Genomic DNA, 18,664 nt, shown 5'->3' on the forward strand with positions numbered 1-18,664 from the left:
ACCTCTTGTGTTTGAAGTTTATGAAGTGAGTGATACTGCGGCTTGAATCCGGCCTACACCAGACACCGGTTTATAAACATGTGTGTTTATTTAGTACGCTAAGTATACTCTCGCCTACACAAGACATCAACATTAACGTCTGGTGAAATTAAATACCCGCCCACCAAACTATAACAAATCATGTTAAAATAGCCGAGATGAGAAATGTAAGATGTATAGCCTATATATATATATGTCTAATGATAAAGTTACAATGTAGGGTAGTCGACATACAATATTACCTTTTTGCAGCAGCCTCTAACTTGTTTACTTTGTACACAACTTTCAAATTACTTTTTTTGTTTGCTTGTTGGGGTAAAATGGGACATGTCTTTAATCCGCTTTCTCGTCCCATTTGGTAGTAAACAAAGAATATTTACAAAATGAGTAGCCGTATTTTTCCACTCTAAAATTCTTTGTTGGTTGTTAAAACGCGTTAATTAAGATTAGAAATATGAGATTTAAGTGACAACAGTATCCCATCCTACCCTATAGTGCTGTATTTTTCAAAATCATGTTGCGTCATTTACTTTTCATAGACAGTGATTCGTGTTTAAAGCCTCAGTGGAATTGCCCAAAAAAAGGGACTTTGCCTGTTTGACACAAGGCTATAGCATGTTCTGCATATTTTCTAAACCAAGAGATGCTTGTCTAATAACCTTCGTTCGTCATAGCGGTTTAAGCCTTACTATTTCGACGAGCGAGCGCTTATCTTGTTTAATTGGTTTTGTCGAATATTAAATTCCTTTACACTAGGTTAGTTTATTAAACATATCTTCGCACTAACAAACCTAGCTCAGAATTTATGAAACAGAAACCAAGCTGTTATGTCTAGTTTGTATAGAAGCCAAATGTATTTCTGTATAGAATGACTGTAGGCATAATTCAATTTAGGTTTAGAAGATTAAAGTGCCCGCCGCGTTATGGTGATCGTATAACACCTTCGGTAAATTTTAAAAGTCTTGAAAGTATACGTTAGTTTGCTTTAGGGTCGTGTGGTCTCTGTTGAATAGGTAACCCGCATGTATTGGTTTAGCTTAACAGCTACACCTGCTCGCTATATACGTTTGGTGGTTTTATTTCCCATTGAAATAATGGAAGCGGAAGTGCATGCATCGCATCACGGAGTAGATTTTGTGAGTCAGGTAAACAGCAAACAGATCTCTGCTATTTAGGCAGATCTCATCTATTTGTAAAAGGTGTGATTAAAATGTTAGATGTAGAGAACTAATGTGTCGGCCTAGGTGTATCAAATTTCTTTCGTATTTCTTTTAATCAATGATGCGTATATAAACAACACAGTTACGTATTTGTGTATAGTTTAGCTTCAGCACACAGCAGGGTATATAGTCTTATATAAAGGATATTGCTTTGGCTGAAAATGGAAAAACATCAGCTGGAAAGACACCGTTCTATCAGAAAGAACGCTCGCATAGTGTCACACTTTAGTCCTGGTAGGTATATATTGTTATTTAACTTATGAATTACTTTAACGCATGTTTGTTGAATAATATATTAAAAAACTGTAGAGCCTACATCAGGCGTTTATCTATTTATGATCATGCTGTGTATCATACTGGCTTATCCGGTTTAATGCGCTACGTAGGTAGATAACAGCCGAGCGATGGTTTGATAGTTGGCAAAGCGCGTAAACTCCACTATCGCCTTACATCAGGGCATTTATGTGTGTTAGGTTAGCTTCCCCAGAAGGCAAACTCTACTGGGTGCTATAGTGAGGCGGCAGTCAAGTGTTTTTCATGGCCGTAACTGGTAATGATACGCGGGGCCTTAAAATAAATGTTTACTGATTTTACAAATAGATTAAAAAATAATATATTTTAGAACTGTTACACCATTTTAAATTGTTATTTTTGTTAAAACTAGCCGGAAAATAAACACAGAGGTTTATGATTTCTATGGTGGCTATTGTCACGCATAAAAAAAGTCCCGCCCCTCAAACTTTGTTTTTTTTTAACAATATTTAGACTTATTTGTATTTTTTGGATCAATTTACGCGTTTATTTTGATTCTTAGTAAGAAGGAATGGCAGGTAAGTTCTACCAAATACGACTGACAATATTTTAAACAGTTAATACCTTTATAACCGCCATTTAATATATATTTAAGTGTTGTGTAAAATCACAGATAACTTATGATTTTGTTTTGCTTTTAACGTATTTTAAATGCGCCTATTTATTTTTCATGTACACCAATGTTACCAACAGATCCAAAGGTGAGTTTTAATTTTTTGTTGCTTGTAATTTAACATGATTCCTTGTGAAAACCATTGTCAATTTATTCAAGACTGACCTCCAGAAAATTTTCCAACCTTTGGCTATTTGTTAGTGGAATGAAGCTTAAATTCCTCCTATTTTTAGAATTGCAATTTATATTAAGCAATTTGTTTAAATATTTATTTGAGTAATTGCTGAAACTTGTCTGTTGGCTTTAACATATTGGTGTTAATCAATTGAAAGCATATAGCATTGCAATGCTGGCATTCCTGGCAATTTTTGAATTTGAATTAGTTTTGATTCCAGCAATATTAACATGCTGCTGCCTAGCTTACAGTTGCATGTTTAAATTGGTTAAAGATAATCAAGAGTGCATATACACCCGGTGTGGTTTTGTTTGGTAGTGTTTGATTTTAAGTTATTTTAGTTTTGCCTAATTTCACTAGACACAAATGATTTGAACAATTAAAAATGTAAAGTGCAGTTATAATTAATTTTTAAGACAACGTTATTTTACACTTTATGTTAATTCTCACAACTTATGTATTTAATTTACTTTGAGTGTGTTTTAACATTATTATTTATAAACTGCTGGATGCTAATATTACAAAAGTCTCACTTCAAGTCAGAACTTACTTCTCTGGTCAGTAAATACGTCATTAACCTTAAAATATTTCCATTTCTCTGCCGTTCATGTTGACCCCATATTCGCTTTATTAACAAACCCTTCTACCCATGACATAAATTTTCAAATAAGTAATCCCATTTAGATACATCTGTGTCATAAACGTTTCTAATTCTCATATTAAGGGTAATTGTTGGATTGATTTTTTTTCTTCTGTGGCTAATTATGGATGATTTAAATTTTTGGAAGTTCAATACCGGACGGATACTGCTTGTATTCTGTGTAATATTCATAGGGAATGTTCAAATGTAGTTAAATTACCAATATCAATCGCACAGTCTGTGGCCCAATGCCTAATTAACTTGCTGTACCATTGGCCACAATAACGAGACATTTGTTTGATAAAAGCAGTACAATCCTTCTGAAATACGAAAGAAATATGAGGGTTACACAAGCCCGGCATCTAAAGAGAGGGAAGAGCAAGTTAAGTTTAAGGTACTTGTCGTAAGTGTCAAGTTAACGAATGCGTAATAACCTTGTAACAATCACCCACACCAAGGGGCATATTCAGGGGGTCTGGACCCCTTTTTTTGTGAAAAAGCATAAAATAACTATATTATATAAACTTTTTTACCCCCTCTGGTTTTGCACTCCGCGTAAAGAAATGTTTTAAAATTAGGTTAGTGTCTGCTCATTATAGAAGGAGTTTGTTTTGCATAGCCTTGATCAAAAACACCAGACTCCCCAAGTAAAGCTTAACACAGATGACCATAATTGCATGATGTCAAGGTTTAATTCAACTCATTGTCAGTTCAGTTGTATGTTCAGTAAGTTAACCTCAGTGTTGTGATCATGATATGTCCATTTGAAGCTTTGAAAACCAACTTGTCACTTGAAGTATTTGTAAGCATGTCGTAGAATGCATGGGGTATTTTTTTCTGTAGAATTTGGTTAAAATTGTTTAACAGTATCACTGTATATTATCACATTATTATTTTAGCTTGCATGGCACAGTGTCTTGTTGCAATGGTGTGTCTTACTTTTATGTCTTATTATTTGTAGCTTACACACCGCTAATGTTTCTTGGCACTATATTAACATCACACTTGCACACTATGCTCTTCATACAACTGTGTCTCTAGGTTCATGTTCTAAAATTGTACTTTTGTCGTACCAATGCATACAGTGGCAAATTATACCTGCATGCTGTACTGTACAATACTTATACTGTCAGTGTAGAAGCTTTAACACTTAGCACCTCACACTAGAGTGTGTAGTTTTAACTCCTTTACCACTGCTGCACATCATGCAGACTTACATTTTGAAGAAAGTTTAGAAAACACAATAACAGTTAATAAAACACCCGCTAATGCCACAGTTGCAATATATTTAGTTCACCAACCCAGAGACTCCAGGATATGTTGGGTTTGCTAATCTTCCAAACCAAGTCCATCGTAAATCAGTGAAGAAAGGGTTTGAATTCACTCTTATGGTTGCTGGTATGTTAACCTAACCTTATATGTGATATTAGAATTAGGGATGTGCCGAGCCGAGCCCGAACTCAAAAGCTCGTGCCCGAGCGTCTCCTTCTTTGACGCTCGGCGCTCGGCTGAAAACTGGGCCGAGCGCCGAGCCCTATGCTATAATGTTGCACGCGAGAGCGAAAAATATTAAAAATGAAAAAAGTGAAGCTACTAAGAGATAACGAGACTGGTCAGCGTAGCTTTCTCTTTAATTATTTTTCGTTCGTTGTGAATTTGCTCTCTCCCAAGTAACGAATCGCAACGTCAGCGAATTTGCCCGTATCGAATTACAGCAGGTGTCGAATTACACGAGCGCCCAATGTTTTCGTATCACATTTTAAATAAAAAGCCAAAAACTCTTAAACTTTTTTATAATGAAATAATATAAATTGCTGCAACCACGGTTTTGCAACCACAGGGTTTTGCAACCCCTAAGCCACCTTTACCGCAGACACGCACGCAGCCAGAAAGTGCTAAGACGCACACACACGCGTTGCATTCAATATAACATTCCTTCGCTTGGAATTGGAACAATTTTTCATTCAATTGTTACGTCACGTGTCCTATCGCAACGTAACTAATAATTATGACGTTTTATAATATAACAATCAGGAGGAATGTGCCCACTGCCCAAGTCGGGCAGCCAAACCAACCACGAGATCAAAACATCGTGTATCAGCGTCACATTTTTACACTCTGCGCCGGCGTATGAAATAAAGGAAGACGCATGCGGTAGCATACATTCCACACGTAACAAACGAAGCAATCGTTGTGAATTTATTCTCGTGAAAAATGACGTAATGAAACTCTGGTTCTCGTGCGGCGCCATCAAACGATGTTTTTTGGCTTCTGTCCAAGCTCGGCCGGAACGATACTTTGTAATATCATATTACAATTTATGTAGGTTCCAATTTACTGATAGCGTCGCTCCTCGCTCTTATATTTGCACCAATTAAAATTCACATAATCGCGATTTACCTGCATTAAACTAATCATCAGAAACAAAAATTATACACAAACTACAGATCGTATGGAAGCGAATAAAACACGATTGTTTTCCAACAATCTCGTTTGTGATGTAACGATCGTAAAGGTTTATTCTGACGTAAATAATCGTTACATTATCCAAGATGAACATGCGTAGATACTTGCTAGTTGTGCCACTGGCTGTAACAGTTATAAATAATTTTTTAATTAAATATTTTTTGTATGAATTTTACATTTTGCAAATGAAAAGCGAGACGCGTCTTTAACCGCAAACCACGTGTTCTGTATTATTTTGATTAGCGGCGCTTTTCGGCTGAATAGGAACGCATTCTCGTACGCCTTTCTCCTTGATGACGTCATAGGTGCTCGGGCTCGTGCCGAGCTTTTCGTTGAAGCTCGGCGCTCGGCGAACCCGAGCTTTTTCAACTTCAGCACATCCCTAATTAGAATAACACCTGGCTTATATGCATCAATGTGTTAAAACTGAATGCTAAAGCAAAGTTTTAGCCAACTTTTCCATAAAAGTGTTGAACAGTTTACAAAATTTAAAAGCAAACTAGTAAATTTTACGATTTTTCAATTCAGTAAATGCTTATTTTCGCAATGTCTTCCCAAATTTTGGTCTAAATACCCTTTGTTTCAGGTGAATCTGGTTTGGGCAAATCAACATTGGTCAACAGCTTGTTCCTTACGGATTTATATCCTGAGCGTTGCATACCCCCTGCTGCTGATAAAATCACACAGACTGTCAAGATAGATGCAAGTACAGTGGAGATTGAAGAGAGAGGGGTGAAGCTGAGGTTAACTGTGGTTGATACTCCAGGATATGGAGATGCAATCAATTGCTCTGACTGGTAAGCTGTATTATTAAGTCATCGGAAAAAAATTTTGAAACAAAAAAACAGAATAAAAAGACAAAACAATAGTTTTATTGTTATTATAGCTTTAAAGCAGTGATATATATACTGTTTGCAACCCCAAATGAGAAGTCCCGTAACTCAGTTGTCCTGCCATGCATAATAAATATGTCTCACTAAACTGGTTAAGATATATGAGATTGTAATGTGCAAATAGCTACCACAGTTACTTTATTTAATTTAAGATAAACTTCTATAGTGTTATGGACTATGGTGCATTGGTTTATAGTATTTTGGTAACCCAGTTCCATCTGTTTTTAATTAATGTTTTATATAATGCCACTTGGCACTTACCAGCTACCATAGGTTCTAAAAAACCTAAACATGTCTCTTTGTCTAATCTTTGCATAAACCCATAGGTGCCTTACATGGTTATGCTTATGCAAGGTATGCATATTAGCGTATATACTCTTGAAAAATCAGTGCACCCAACTCCAATGCTACCCAGTATAAATGCATAAACAATTTAATATCTCATAAAGATATCTTAAAATGAGCAAAAAAAATGATGATAAGTCTATTTTATTAAAACTTAATAATGTGACAACTAGCAAATAACTTTAATAAAATATGACCCACAGTTACAAACCAATCATCCAATACATTGATGATCAATTTGAGAGATATTTGCACGATGAGAGTGGTTTAAACAGACGTCATATCGTGGATAACAGAGTTCACAGTTGCTTTTACTTTATATCATCACAAGGTCACGGGTAAGTTGTATATGGCTTAAGTTTAAACTGACCATTACATATTACAGGTCCATAAACTGCTGTAAGGTTTGGTTAAATGACCACTTTTCGTTAAAATGCAGTTAGCATGGTCTGATTTTTTACTGCAGAAATGTATATGCATATTACCATAATCTGTAACCAACAGTTGGCTCTCATTACAGCAATTCTAAACCAAAATAAAAAACTTTTAGACACACTGTTCGTTTAGAACCCATAATTTTACTGAAGAACTATATCTTTGACTGAAAATGGAACTACACGGATTTACTAAATTATATAGCATGTTGTTTTTTACTTAAAAAAAACTACATTGCTTACCCTTTCACCTTAATATTTACTCCCACTGTTTCAGTCTAAAGCCTCTTGACATTGAGTTCATGAAGGCTCTTCACAACAAAGTGAATATCGTTCCCGTGCTATCAAAAGCTGACTCTCTCACGATGCCGGAGGTTAAGAGATTAAAGAGAAGAATCCTGGAGGAGATTGCTGCTCATGAGATCCAGATTTATCAACTTCCTGATGCGGATGAAGATGAGGATGAGGAATTTAAGGAACAAACTCGATGCTTAAAGGTAATCTTCATATGAATGATGGTTTTTGATAAGAATTGCTTGTTGAAATGCAGTTGTAGTTTAAGTGATCAAACTGCATTGATTATGTGGCGATTGAAATATATTTTGGCACGGCTTATTTATACAGACACCTAACAGCAAGGTAAGAGCTGCTTTAGCTTAAAACTAGGGATGCTAAAACAGTATGTGTCATCTGTTATAAAAGAACACTTTTGTTTCCATTTTTATTAAATTTTATCAGGTTGCCATTTCCTGACCATTTTTATTTAATATCTGACTCCCATTTAGGAGAGCATCCCATTTGCCGTGGTTGGTTCAACACAGATGATTGAAGTAAAAGGGAAGAAGGTTCGAGGTCGTTTGTATCCATGGGGGGTGGTGGAAGTGGAGAATCCTGATCATTGTGACTTTCTTAAACTAAGGACCATGTTGATGTAAGTTGTATTTATTTATATAAAATATTGCTACCAGGCATGATATATGTGTTTTCTAAGAAAAAACTCTTTAGGCATTTGTTTGTGCATCACTATTAAACTTTATGTAGATGATTGTATAGGTTGTTGAAAGGTTAGTATAAATAAAATTTTCAATGGATATTTAGAAAACTTTTGTTTATATATAACATGACAAGTACTCTTTACTAGAACACACATGCAAGATCTACAAGAAGTAACTCATGATCTGCATTATGAAAACTTCAGAGCTCGTAGGTTGCAGTCAAAGGATGGAGAACCTGCGTAAGTTAATGTTACTAAATTGTCGATCATACATTTAAAAAAAACTTAAATATAATCAGCCACAAAAGTGCATATGTAATAACTTGTGGGCACAAAGTGTGTGAAACATTAACAAATATATTAACATTAACAAATATATCCAGCAATGTTTCGGTGGATAGTGGAAGCAACAACAGAGCTCTACAAGAGAAAGAAGCTGAGGTAAATCAACTGGTTTAATATATTTTATATTACATGGCCTATTTAAGGTGGATGTGCATTAAATGTGAAAGCATGACCATCCCTGAAACATGCTACATTGGATGTACTGTACAGTATGATTCTGTTGCTCATTTTGTATGGATGAGGACATATTGCTAAGAACTCCAGGGGTATGGGGTTTAGGTTTAAGTTGGTTTATTAACAAATTGTTGGTTGAAATAATTTTTAATATAATATATTCCGTGTTATTTCAGCTTCAACGCATGCAAGAGATGGTTCAACAAATGCAAGCGCAGATTAAAGCTCAAAGTAAATCAAGTCCCACAGGATCCAAAGTTGTTTCTCATCAAATATAACTACAAGTGCAATAAACTGTACAATGTTGCTGCATTTATAGTTCTAATAAGGACTAAGGCATGGTGATCTATTATATTCCACACACTGCATTGACTTTTGTGCTGTACAGTTTCCATACCCTTGCCATTTGCAGTGTTTAGAATTAATCATATTTTACAAACTTTTAGCAAAAAAATGTTGCCTTCAAACTAAAATTCATGATTTTTTGGCATGCGTATATTCTATTCAGTTTTGGTTCAGTTTGTAAAAACCTATTATACAGTTACATCTGCGGCAACTTATTCATATCCTACACTGCTACTAAAATAATCTGGTTTTAAACCTTTTCCCCTTCAATGTATATACAAGTTAAGCCACTAAAATAACTCATTTTATATTTCCATTTGTAAACATTGTATGTAAGATTTGGGTGAAATGCATGGTCAGAAGCACAATATGTCTCACTGATTAACTTTCACTAACAGATATGGCATTATTACTCTGCTGTTAATTACTATTGCATGTTTGCGAGTGTGCCAGAAGCGCATTGTATCACTACCATTATATATATTAATAAATGCTGTATAACATTCGCAGTTTTTATATAGTTTTGTGCTCACTAATGCAATGTTAGACAAAATCCAGGCACTAATGATGAATCTTCCGGTACGTTTCATATTAGGCTGGTGGAAAGTGTTATCGTCCTGGGTGGGGGTTAGTAGTTCGGTTAGTTGTTACATTTAAAGGTCAGAAAACGAAGGTGAAGGATTCTTCACGAGCACCAAAATCGGGTTAAGTTAATGCTTCTGTTAATAATAAGAGTATTCTATTCAAGCTAGTGTACTTTGTACATCTTTTTGATCGTCAGTAGACGAAAATGGTAGTTTTTATTTCATTGAAGATATCTATGGTAAAGAGGGTTTCTCCCAGGATGTCTTATTTTATATTATCAGTTAGTTTTACCAGAGTTCGTATATAAACAGGAGTCAGGACTCTGGTTTACCTATCTATCTCGTCATTTTAAACGGAATGGATCGCAATTTTTTTAATAAAAATAATTGCCGGGCGCTATTGGCTAGCGTGCCATATGTGCTCAATGTGTCACATGGGCAAATCGCCCGCCGTTTTGTCGCGTTTGTATGTATTTATGTATGTTGATCGAAACATTTTGTATGTAGAGAAAACTGCGTAGGTTTTGTACAATTAAACTGGAATACGTACGAAAAGTAGTCTAAAAGTTTTTTGAATCGTGTATTTAAACACAATTATGGCAAGAAGCGATACAGAACGTCAAAGAACAAACGATGAGCCGCCTACAAAGAAAAAGAAAGCAAACGACCAAATTGAAACAAAAACAGGAGGAGCGTATATTCCACCTGCTAAGCTGCGTATGCTACAGCAACAAATAACTGACAAACAAAGGTAGATATATCTTAAATTGCCTATAACTTTATCTGTATTGTAAAAACGTCTGTACATTATACTTTGTCTCATACAATTTACTTAAATATTCATACAGCGAGCCCTTACAAAATGTTGGCAACCTTACAGGTATATTTCTCTTCTGAAACGTATAGTTGTATAACAACTCATAAAACAAACCACGCAGCCCGGAATAAAAACCATTACTTGCTCAGAGAATAAATCTTCTAGATTGCTTTCACAATTTATTGCATAAACTTTTAAAAACTGTTGTTTTTTTTTCAGTGTTGAATATCAGAGATTGAGTTGGGAAGCTTTAAAGAAAAGTATAAATGGTTTGGCGAATAAGGTCAACAAATCTAATATCAAGGATATTGTACAAGAACTATTTCAGGAGAATATTGTCAGAGGAAGGTATGCATATATGGTGTGATCTGTGCCTGTGTTTTTATTTTACTCTTTCATACAAACATATAAATGTAAATTTGTAAAAAAATCCCATCATTTTTTACTAGTAGAATTTTTGATGACAGATTAAATTTTAGTTTAAATTAATTTTATTTTTTGGAAATGAAAAATATCACTGGTTTTGTATTTTTTATACTGATAAGCAACCATAAAAATTTATAAATTATTCCTATAAAATTTGTTTTAACTTTTGTTTCAGGGGAATCCTTGCAAGATCCATTCTTCTTGCCCAGAATGCTTCACCTACTTTCACCCAAGTATATGCTGCCCTTACTGCCATCATCAACTCAAGGTTCCCACAAAATGGGGAACTAGTTTTACGTCGAGTTGTTTCACAGTTCCGAAAATCATTCAGAAGAAACCAAAAAGTAAGACAACTTAGATTATCAGATTAGATTTCTCAAACTATTAGTTGAATTTTGGTTTTAATCGCCTGCTACACAAGTTTTATTGTAATAAAAAGTAAAATATACCTAATAATGGCCTAAAACATAAATCAAGCAAATGTTATCAAATGCCCTAAATTGAAAAAAAAGCCACCACTCTATTAAATATACCTGTAGTGTACAACCAGTTTGCTTATCTTTTCGCATGTAATAACAAAATAATAACATTTAACAAAGCAGTTTTATTTATTTGTTAAACTTTTCTTCCAGGATACTTGTCTTCATTCAGTTCAATTCATTGCCCACCTAATCAACCAGCAAGTAGCACACGAAATTCTTGGATTGCAGATTCTAACCTTAATGTTGGAAACACCAACTGATGATTCTGTGGAAGTAAGAAACAAATGCATCAAAAATTAGTAGTTAGGATTTGACATAGTATGTTTTTACATTCGGAAAATCCTAGCATTACCACAACCCTTTTAAAATTCTCAGGATAGGCTTGCATACTATGCAGCATATAAATGTTCTCAATTGCCGGTGAATTTGACTGAAATTTGTAAAATGGTACAAGCTGGCACAGTTTTAAACAAACCCAGTGGCCTTTCTACAATATAAAAGTAAAATTTCATGCCGAAAACCCCTATAAAGTGTAAGAGTTTAGTTCCAAAATAGTTCTAAGTTTAATGAGTAGTATTACAGGTGGCTGTCGGATTTTTAAAAGAATGTGGTCAAAAACTTGGTGAACTTTCCCCAAGAGGTTTAGCTGCTGTGTTTGAACGACTACGAGTTATTTTACACGAACAACAGTTGGAAAAAAGAGTGCAATATATGATAGAGGTGACATGTGTTATGTGTGGTTTGGTTTCACGCTTTTATTGTGAGGGGGTAAATTTGAAATGTGTTTGTGCACAATAACATACCAGAAGGGTTTTTTTTTACTTCCTAGTTTTGTGGTGACTGTCAATTTGAAAAAACTCAATAATTACAATGGTTGGAGTAGTAACTGGCTAACTGCGTACTGCTTAGTCACGAACAGCCATGTCAACCTTGGTAGTGGATTCAAGCATGTATCCTCTAGTTTGAAACCACCTTGCATTTTTTTGGAAAGCAAGGGTAATAAAATAAATTTGGTCTACATCCAATGTCTCCTGATGGTCACCATAAGACCTTAACCACATTAAACAGAAATGTAAAGTTACTGGGCCAACTCTGGGCTAAATCTCAAGTCCAATGACATGTCATGCTGTAGTACCTTGCCCACTTAGAATAGAATATAAAATGTCAATGTTCTTTTTTTTCTTTTTCAGGTGATGTTTGCAATACGAAAAGATGGATTTAAAGAACATCCTTCTATGGTTGAAGAGTTAGATTTGGTTGATGAAAGTGACCAATTCACCCACATGCTAACCATAGATGATGATAATGTTAAAGGGTTGGAAATGGAACTAAATGTCTTTCGAGTAGACCCGGAATTTCAGGAAAGTGAAGAAAATTACAAACAAATCAAAAAAGGTAAATATTATATTGAATTATGAATTATAATAAACAAAAACTAAATAAAGAATATGAGTTTACTGTTTTTGTTTTATTTTCCATCCGTTTTATTCAATCACTTTTACACCTACAAAATCCTAAAACATAACTCTTTTATCTTAGACATCCTTGACCAGAGCAGCGAAGGATCAGGAAGCAGCGGATCATCTTCAGAGTCATCTGATGATGAGGAAGAAGGTATTATAGTTAGTTATTTTTAAATATTTAGCAAAATTTGTTTTATATTTTTTTGTACTTTTTGGTCGGTTTTAACAACAAAGGATGCTCAACAACTATGTCCAACCTTGTACCAGTCATTTATTTAAAACTTTCAAACGACTTTTTCATGTTATAGAAATAAGAGAATCATGACAGTTTTATATTTTTTCTTAAATTTCCACCATTTTTTTTAACAGAAGAAGACAAAACTGTTGAGATTGAAGATCGAACTGAAACTAATCTTGTCGCGTTACGTCGTACAATTTATCTTGCCATCCAATCAAGTTTGTCGTATGAAGAATGTGCGCATAAGATTTTAAAAATGGAATTTTCTGAAAAAGATTATGTGAGTTTTTATTTTTTGTCATAAATATTCACATTTATCAATATTCTTACCAAACTGAGTAAAAAACTTCTTTTGTAAATTAAATGATCATTTGACCTAAACCTTATATGACATTATATTTGTCTCCAAAATAAATCTGAAACATTTTTTTATACAAAAATGAAAAAAAAACTTTTTTAAATTAAATCTCATTTAATTTATTCTATCAATTTCGACCTCCAAAATCTGGCACTTTCTTAGATTCTTTGGCCGATCCATGTTTCAACTTAGCATAATGCACACAAGCCATACAACTCTCTAAACTCCATTAGAAAATGCATACTCAGTAATATATACATAACACCTTATATTATAACTACAGGGTGAAATATGTGCCATGATTATCGACTGTGCTTCACAACAACGAACTTATGAAAAGTTTTTTGGATTGTTGGGTGGGGTGAGTAGTTAACTAAAACAAAAACCGAATTAGTTATTTTTAAACTTTTTAACATATTTAAAGCAAATTATGTTTACTTGCAAATGGTGAAATATTGCCGACTGAAAAAGTCTGTAAGAGTAAGAAAAAAGCAAAAAAAGGGGGAAATAGTAAATTAAAAAAAAATGAATAAAAAAAGGAGTTTAAAAAAATAAAGTTAATGTTTTAGCATACACTAACCTTTTATTTTACCACCTTGATCACTGCTAAATAGTTTAATGAATGAAATTTTCCTTGCAGCGTTTTTGTTTGCTGAAGAAAGAATTTATGGAACAATTTGAAACTTTATTTAAAGAGCAATACGACACAATACATCGCTTGGAAACTAACAAACTGAGAAATGTTGCAAAGGTTTCAACTTTAAAACTATTTTTTTCAATACCTATATAAAAAATTTAGTGTAGAAACTTCTAAGGAATTTTTTTAAAGTTTTAATTTTGCATGTACAAATTTTCAGTAGTGTTATTTAGTAATAAAGAAGTACTTTGAGCATTAGTGATCACTTACTTTTAATTAAAAACAAATAATTATAAAATTTTAATCAAATGACATTTGAATTTTTAGTGTATCGTATAATAAATTGTTACTGTATCGTATACATCTTACGTTTTAATTAAAATTTTTATTTTTGTTTTTTTTTATAAAAAAAATTAGTTTAAAATATTTATAAGAAATTTTGGTATTTTTTCATAAAATAAATCTTCTTCCAGTTCTTTGCTCATCTTCTTCATTCCGACTCTCTTCCATGGAGTGTCCTCTCTCACATCGTAATCACGGAGGACACAACAACATCATCTTCAAGAATTTTCATCAAGATTTTGTTCCAGGAGATTGCCGAGTACATGGGGATTACTAAGCTTAATGAAAGACTGAAAGACCCGTATGTTAAACTGATTTATTTCATGGATTTCAGTAAAATCTTTAGTTAATCTAATTTATTTTATAGTTTTTGAGTAAAATTTCCTGTGACATTGTTAAAACAGAGATTGTGATTTTATTTTACAGTTAAACCCAATCTAAAGTACAGTTAAACCCGATGTTGTGAAACATTCGGAACCCTTGTGTGGCAGACAACGAAATAGTTATGACACGTGTCTTTGACTGAAATTGTTTATCCTAACATTGTAACTTTTTGTCCAGCACTCTTGCCCCATTTTACGAAGGTTTATTCCCAAGAGACAATCCAAAGAACTCCAGATTTTCGATCAACTTTTTTACGTCTATTGGACTGGGTGGTGTCACGTAAGTGCTGTGTTACTATACAAGGATATGGAACAATATGTGGTATTTTGTTTAATTGAATCTTAATAATAGAATATAAGAATCATTATTTATGAAATATAAAATTTCTGGAAGTTTAATATTAAACATAAAAATGACTTTCCACAGTGATCAACTTGGTCAACATTTAAAAACTCAACTTAAAAAACTACATATTTAAAAAGTAGTAGTAAAGATATTTTTACTACTTTATATCTTAACTGAGTTTTTACCCCAGTGATGAACTTCGCGAACATTTGAAGAACTCAACGTATATTTTATCACAAAAATTGCAAGCGGAGCAATTAGCGGCTCTTGCTGCGGGCTCCTCTTCTTCTTCTTCATCTTCCTCATCAGATGATGAGTCATCTGATTCAACTTCATCATCAGGTTGGTCATGGTGGGGGGGGAGGGTGGGACTTATGATGGATTAATGTAAATTATTTATTTTTACTGTGGCGGGGCAGTTGTTGTAATATGGGTGCTCCGTTTTATATGTGTGTGCGCCTACCAGTTACCACGTATGTAACTTTAGGGAGATTTTTTTATTTTTAATGTGTGGATGGCAACTTAGACAAAGTATAAATTAAAAAAAAACCTGTTATTCACAAATGACAATCTCTGTAGAATGTAATTATTATGTTTTAATACTTTTTGTAGATTCTGATGCAAAAAAGAAAAAGAAATCAAAGAAAATGAAACGAAAGTCCAAAAAAACTTCAAAAAAGAAGTCTTCCAAAAAATCTAAAAGAAAAAGAAAGAAAAGTGAAAGTTTCTCACAGAGCTCTTCTGAGGATAAGGAGGAAAACACTTCATCGGAGGACTTGGATCAACCTCCTCGTATGAAATCAACAGTAACGATGTTGAATGGTCCAACATCCAAAGATCGATCTGTGGAAGAAAGGGATGAGAAGAGCTCGGATGATGACAGAGAGCAGGATCGGAGGAGAGAAAGATCTCCAAGGGAAGATGAGGAGTACAGGAGGCTCGAGGATGATATTTCGAATAAAATAAGATCCGAGCGCACAAGGCATCATAGAGGGAGTGAAGAGAGACAAATGGAAGATCGGAGGTCAAAACGTGAAGGGAGGCAAGAAAGTGAGAAGGAAGGGCGGCGGTCAAGAAGAGAGAAGAGTGTGGAAAAAGAGAAAGAAGAGCGAAGATCAAGACGTGTTGGGAGTGAAGAGAAAGATATGGAAGAGCGGACTTCAAGGCGGCGAGGAAGGGAGAATAATGAAAAGAAAGAACGGCAGTCTAGGAGAAATGGGAGTGTGGATAAAGAGAAAGAAGAACAAAGAACAAGACGTGTTGGGAGGGAAGAAAATGAGATGGAGGAGCAGCAATCAAGGTATGAAGGAAGGGAGAACAGAAGAGGAAGATCCGAGGAAAAATATCAGAAGTCACAAAAACATTCATCTCATAAACGAAGGGAACGTTCACCTGAAAAACATGGATTAAAATCAAACATGGGTAACTCAAGTAGTGATAGCAGTGAAGAAAATGCAAAAGAGAATCGATCAAGAGCAAAAGAAAAAAGAAATCAAAATAAGAGAGTAAAAAATAAGAAAAAGGTTCAGAGATCTGATAGTTCTTCTAGTAGTTCAAGTGAAAGAGACACTTACACTAGAAAACATCGCTCTAGAGTTTACTAGGTTGGAAAAAGAAAATGTGTTAGTAATGATAAATAACTTGTTCGATTTAAATTAAAACAAGTGTTTAAAAATTATGTTGACCCATTTGTGAATTCATAAATGTAAATATTTTGTATGAATTTGCACGAAAACAGAAAACTTTGAAATAAAATCACTATGCTTCTGTTTTGTACAATTATTTGTTGTATTAGTTTCTATTAATTCCTCTCACTCTGTAAAGTCTAATTTTTTCAGCAGGGCAAGTACTGCTCTTTTTTAAAAAAAATAGAAAATTTCCGTAAATTTTCCTCTCAACTTCCTGTCAAAAACAGCGATAAAAAGAAGATGGCAAAAAAAAAATTTTTAAAAAAGAAGCCAAACAAAGTTAATAATAAAAAGTAGGCAGGAAAATGCAGTTTAGTGTCCGGTACAACAGCAAAGCTTTAATGAGTAGGCATGTATTAAACTAATTAATAATAACTTCTTTTACTACAACTGTCAACTAAGTTTGATCAAAGACAATCTAGATTAGAACAACCAACAAAGCGGGTTTCAGTGTCATTGGTGACAGTGGAGCAGTAGGTGGAATGCATTTATATATGTATTATAACCTATGAAGATTTATGATGTATGAGGATTGAGTAATTGGTAAAATATGCGTAAATATACGTGTTGGAGAATTTGGACAAACTCTAAACCCAGCAAACACAAAACGAATTCATAACATTTATAAAGTATAACAAAACTCGAAAAAAATCATTTTTTTGCAAAAGTCAAAAAATTGAGATTCTACCCTAACGCATGATACCGGCATCATGTGTTTGTACCATAACTCGAAAAAAACAACATTTTTTGCCAATTTTGTAAAAGTGAGATTCTACTCCAACGCATGATACCGGTATCATGTGTCAGCACTAAAACTCGATAAAAAATCATTTTTTGCCAACTTTGAAAAAATAAGATTTAACCCCAACGCATGATACGGGTATGATGTGTCTGTTTCAAAACTCGAAAAATTCCATTTTTTGCCAATTTTAAAAAACTGAGATTCTACTCCAACGCATGATACGGGTATCATGTGTTAGTACCAAAACTCGAAAAAAAACATTTTTTGCCAAATTTAAAAAAAGTGAGATTCTACCCCAACGCATGATACGGGTATCATGTGTTTGTACCAAAACTCGAAAAAAATCATTTTTTTACCAATTTTGAAAAAGTGAGATTTTACCCCAACGCATGATACCGGTACCAAAACTCGAAAAAATCCATTATTTTGTCATTTTTGAAAAACTGAGATTCTACTGCAACGCATGATACGAGTATTATGTGTTTGTACCAAAACTAAATAAAAACATTTTTTGCTATTTTTGAAAAACTGAGATTTTACCTCAACGTATGATACCGGTATCATGTGTCTGTACCAAAACTCGAAAAATATCATTTTTTACCAATTTAAAAAAAGTGAGATTTTACCCCAATGCATGAAACGAGATCATGTGTTTGTACCAAAACTCGAAAAATCAATTTTTCTGCCAATTTTGAAAAATAAGATTTAACCCCAACGCATGATACGGGTATCATTTGTTTGTTTTAAACTCGAAAAATTCCAATTTTTTGTCATTTTTGAAAAATTGAGATTTTACCCCAACGCATGATACCGGTATCATGCGTCTGTACCAAAACTCGAAAAAATCCATTTTTTGTCATTTTTGAAAAACTGAGATTCTACTCCAACGCATGATACGGGTATTATGTGTTTGTACCAAAACTCAAAAAAAAACATTTTTTGCTATTTTTGAAAAACTGAGATTTTACCTCAACGCATGATACCGGGGTATTATGTGTCTGTACCAAAACTTGAAAAATATCATTTTTTTACCAAATTAAAAAAAGTGAGATTTTACCCCAATGCATGAAACGGGATCATGTGTTTGTACCAAAACTCGAAAAATCAATTTTTCTGCCAATTTTAAAAAATAAGATTTAACCCCAACGCATGATACGGGTATC

General features: G+C 33.8%; 2 protein-coding genes across 7 annotated transcripts; both read left to right on the forward strand.

Moving 5' to 3' along the window:
* The first annotated feature begins 1,362 nt into the window (after positions 1 to 1,362).
* LOC149736866 (septin-2B-like) lies at positions 1,363 to 9,500 on the forward strand. Of its 6 annotated transcripts, none has more exons than XM_089876588.1 (11): positions 1,363 to 1,493; positions 2,265 to 2,272; positions 3,310 to 3,393; positions 4,292 to 4,397; positions 6,052 to 6,262; positions 6,907 to 7,041; positions 7,415 to 7,634; positions 7,923 to 8,068; positions 8,279 to 8,371; positions 8,515 to 8,572; positions 8,827 to 9,500. In XM_089876588.1, the coding sequence occupies exons 1-11, from the start codon at positions 1,421 to 1,423 to the stop codon at positions 8,926 to 8,928; spliced, it is 1,236 nt and encodes a 411-aa protein (XP_089732714.1). In that variant the 5' UTR covers positions 1,363 to 1,420; the 3' UTR covers positions 8,929 to 9,500. The 6 variants fall into 6 exon arrangements, with proteins under 6 accessions (XP_089732714.1, XP_089732717.1, XP_089732718.1 ...); XM_089876590.1 differs by lacking the exon at positions 1,363 to 1,493 and adding an exon at positions 1,976 to 2,089; XM_089876591.1 differs by lacking the exon at positions 3,310 to 3,393 and having other exon boundaries at positions 1,364 to 1,493.
* A 530-nt stretch (positions 9,501 to 10,030) lies between these two features.
* Positions 10,031 to 16,850, forward strand: LOC149736867 (pre-mRNA-splicing factor CWC22 homolog). Its single transcript, XM_089876557.1, has 14 exons — positions 10,031 to 10,330; positions 10,616 to 10,744; positions 10,998 to 11,166; positions 11,455 to 11,577; positions 11,887 to 12,024; positions 12,495 to 12,699; positions 12,844 to 12,918; positions 13,137 to 13,285; positions 13,647 to 13,724; positions 14,004 to 14,114; positions 14,474 to 14,643; positions 14,904 to 15,005; positions 15,262 to 15,413; positions 15,684 to 16,850. The coding sequence occupies exons 1-14, from the start codon at positions 10,176 to 10,178 to the stop codon at positions 16,673 to 16,675; spliced, it is 2,748 nt and encodes a 915-aa protein (XP_089732683.1). The 5' UTR covers positions 10,031 to 10,175; the 3' UTR covers positions 16,676 to 16,850.
* Positions 16,851 to 18,664: the final 1,814 nt, after the last annotated feature.

Source organism: Ciona robusta, chromosome 4 (assembly GCF_009617815.1).
Source record: "Ciona robusta chromosome 4, ASM961781v2".
NCBI classification, from domain to species: Eukaryota; Metazoa; Chordata; class Ascidiacea; order Phlebobranchia; family Cionidae; genus Ciona; species Ciona robusta.

Excerpts from the sequence above, each read along its gene's own strand:
- LOC149736866 (XM_089876588.1), top strand. The coding sequence starts at position 1,421 with ATGGAAAAACATCAGCTGGAAAGACACCGTTCTATCAGAAAGAACGCT. Across the intron at positions 3,394-4,291 it reads AAGAGCAAGTTAAGTTTAAG|TTCACCAACCCAGAGACTCC; the intron begins GTACTTGTCGTA and ends CAATATATTTAG. Across the intron at positions 8,372-8,514 it reads TCAAAGGATGGAGAACCTGC|CAATGTTTCGGTGGATAGTG; the intron begins GTAAGTTAATGT and ends AAATATATCCAG.
- LOC149736867 (XM_089876557.1), top strand. The coding sequence starts at position 10,176 with ATGGCAAGAAGCGATACAGAACGTCAAAGAACAAACGATGAGCCGCCT. Across the intron at positions 11,167-11,454 it reads CATTCAGAAGAAACCAAAAA|GATACTTGTCTTCATTCAGT; the intron begins GTAAGACAACTT and ends CTTTTCTTCCAG. Across the intron at positions 12,700-12,843 it reads TTACAAACAAATCAAAAAAG|ACATCCTTGACCAGAGCAGC; the intron begins GTAAATATTATA and ends CTTTTATCTTAG.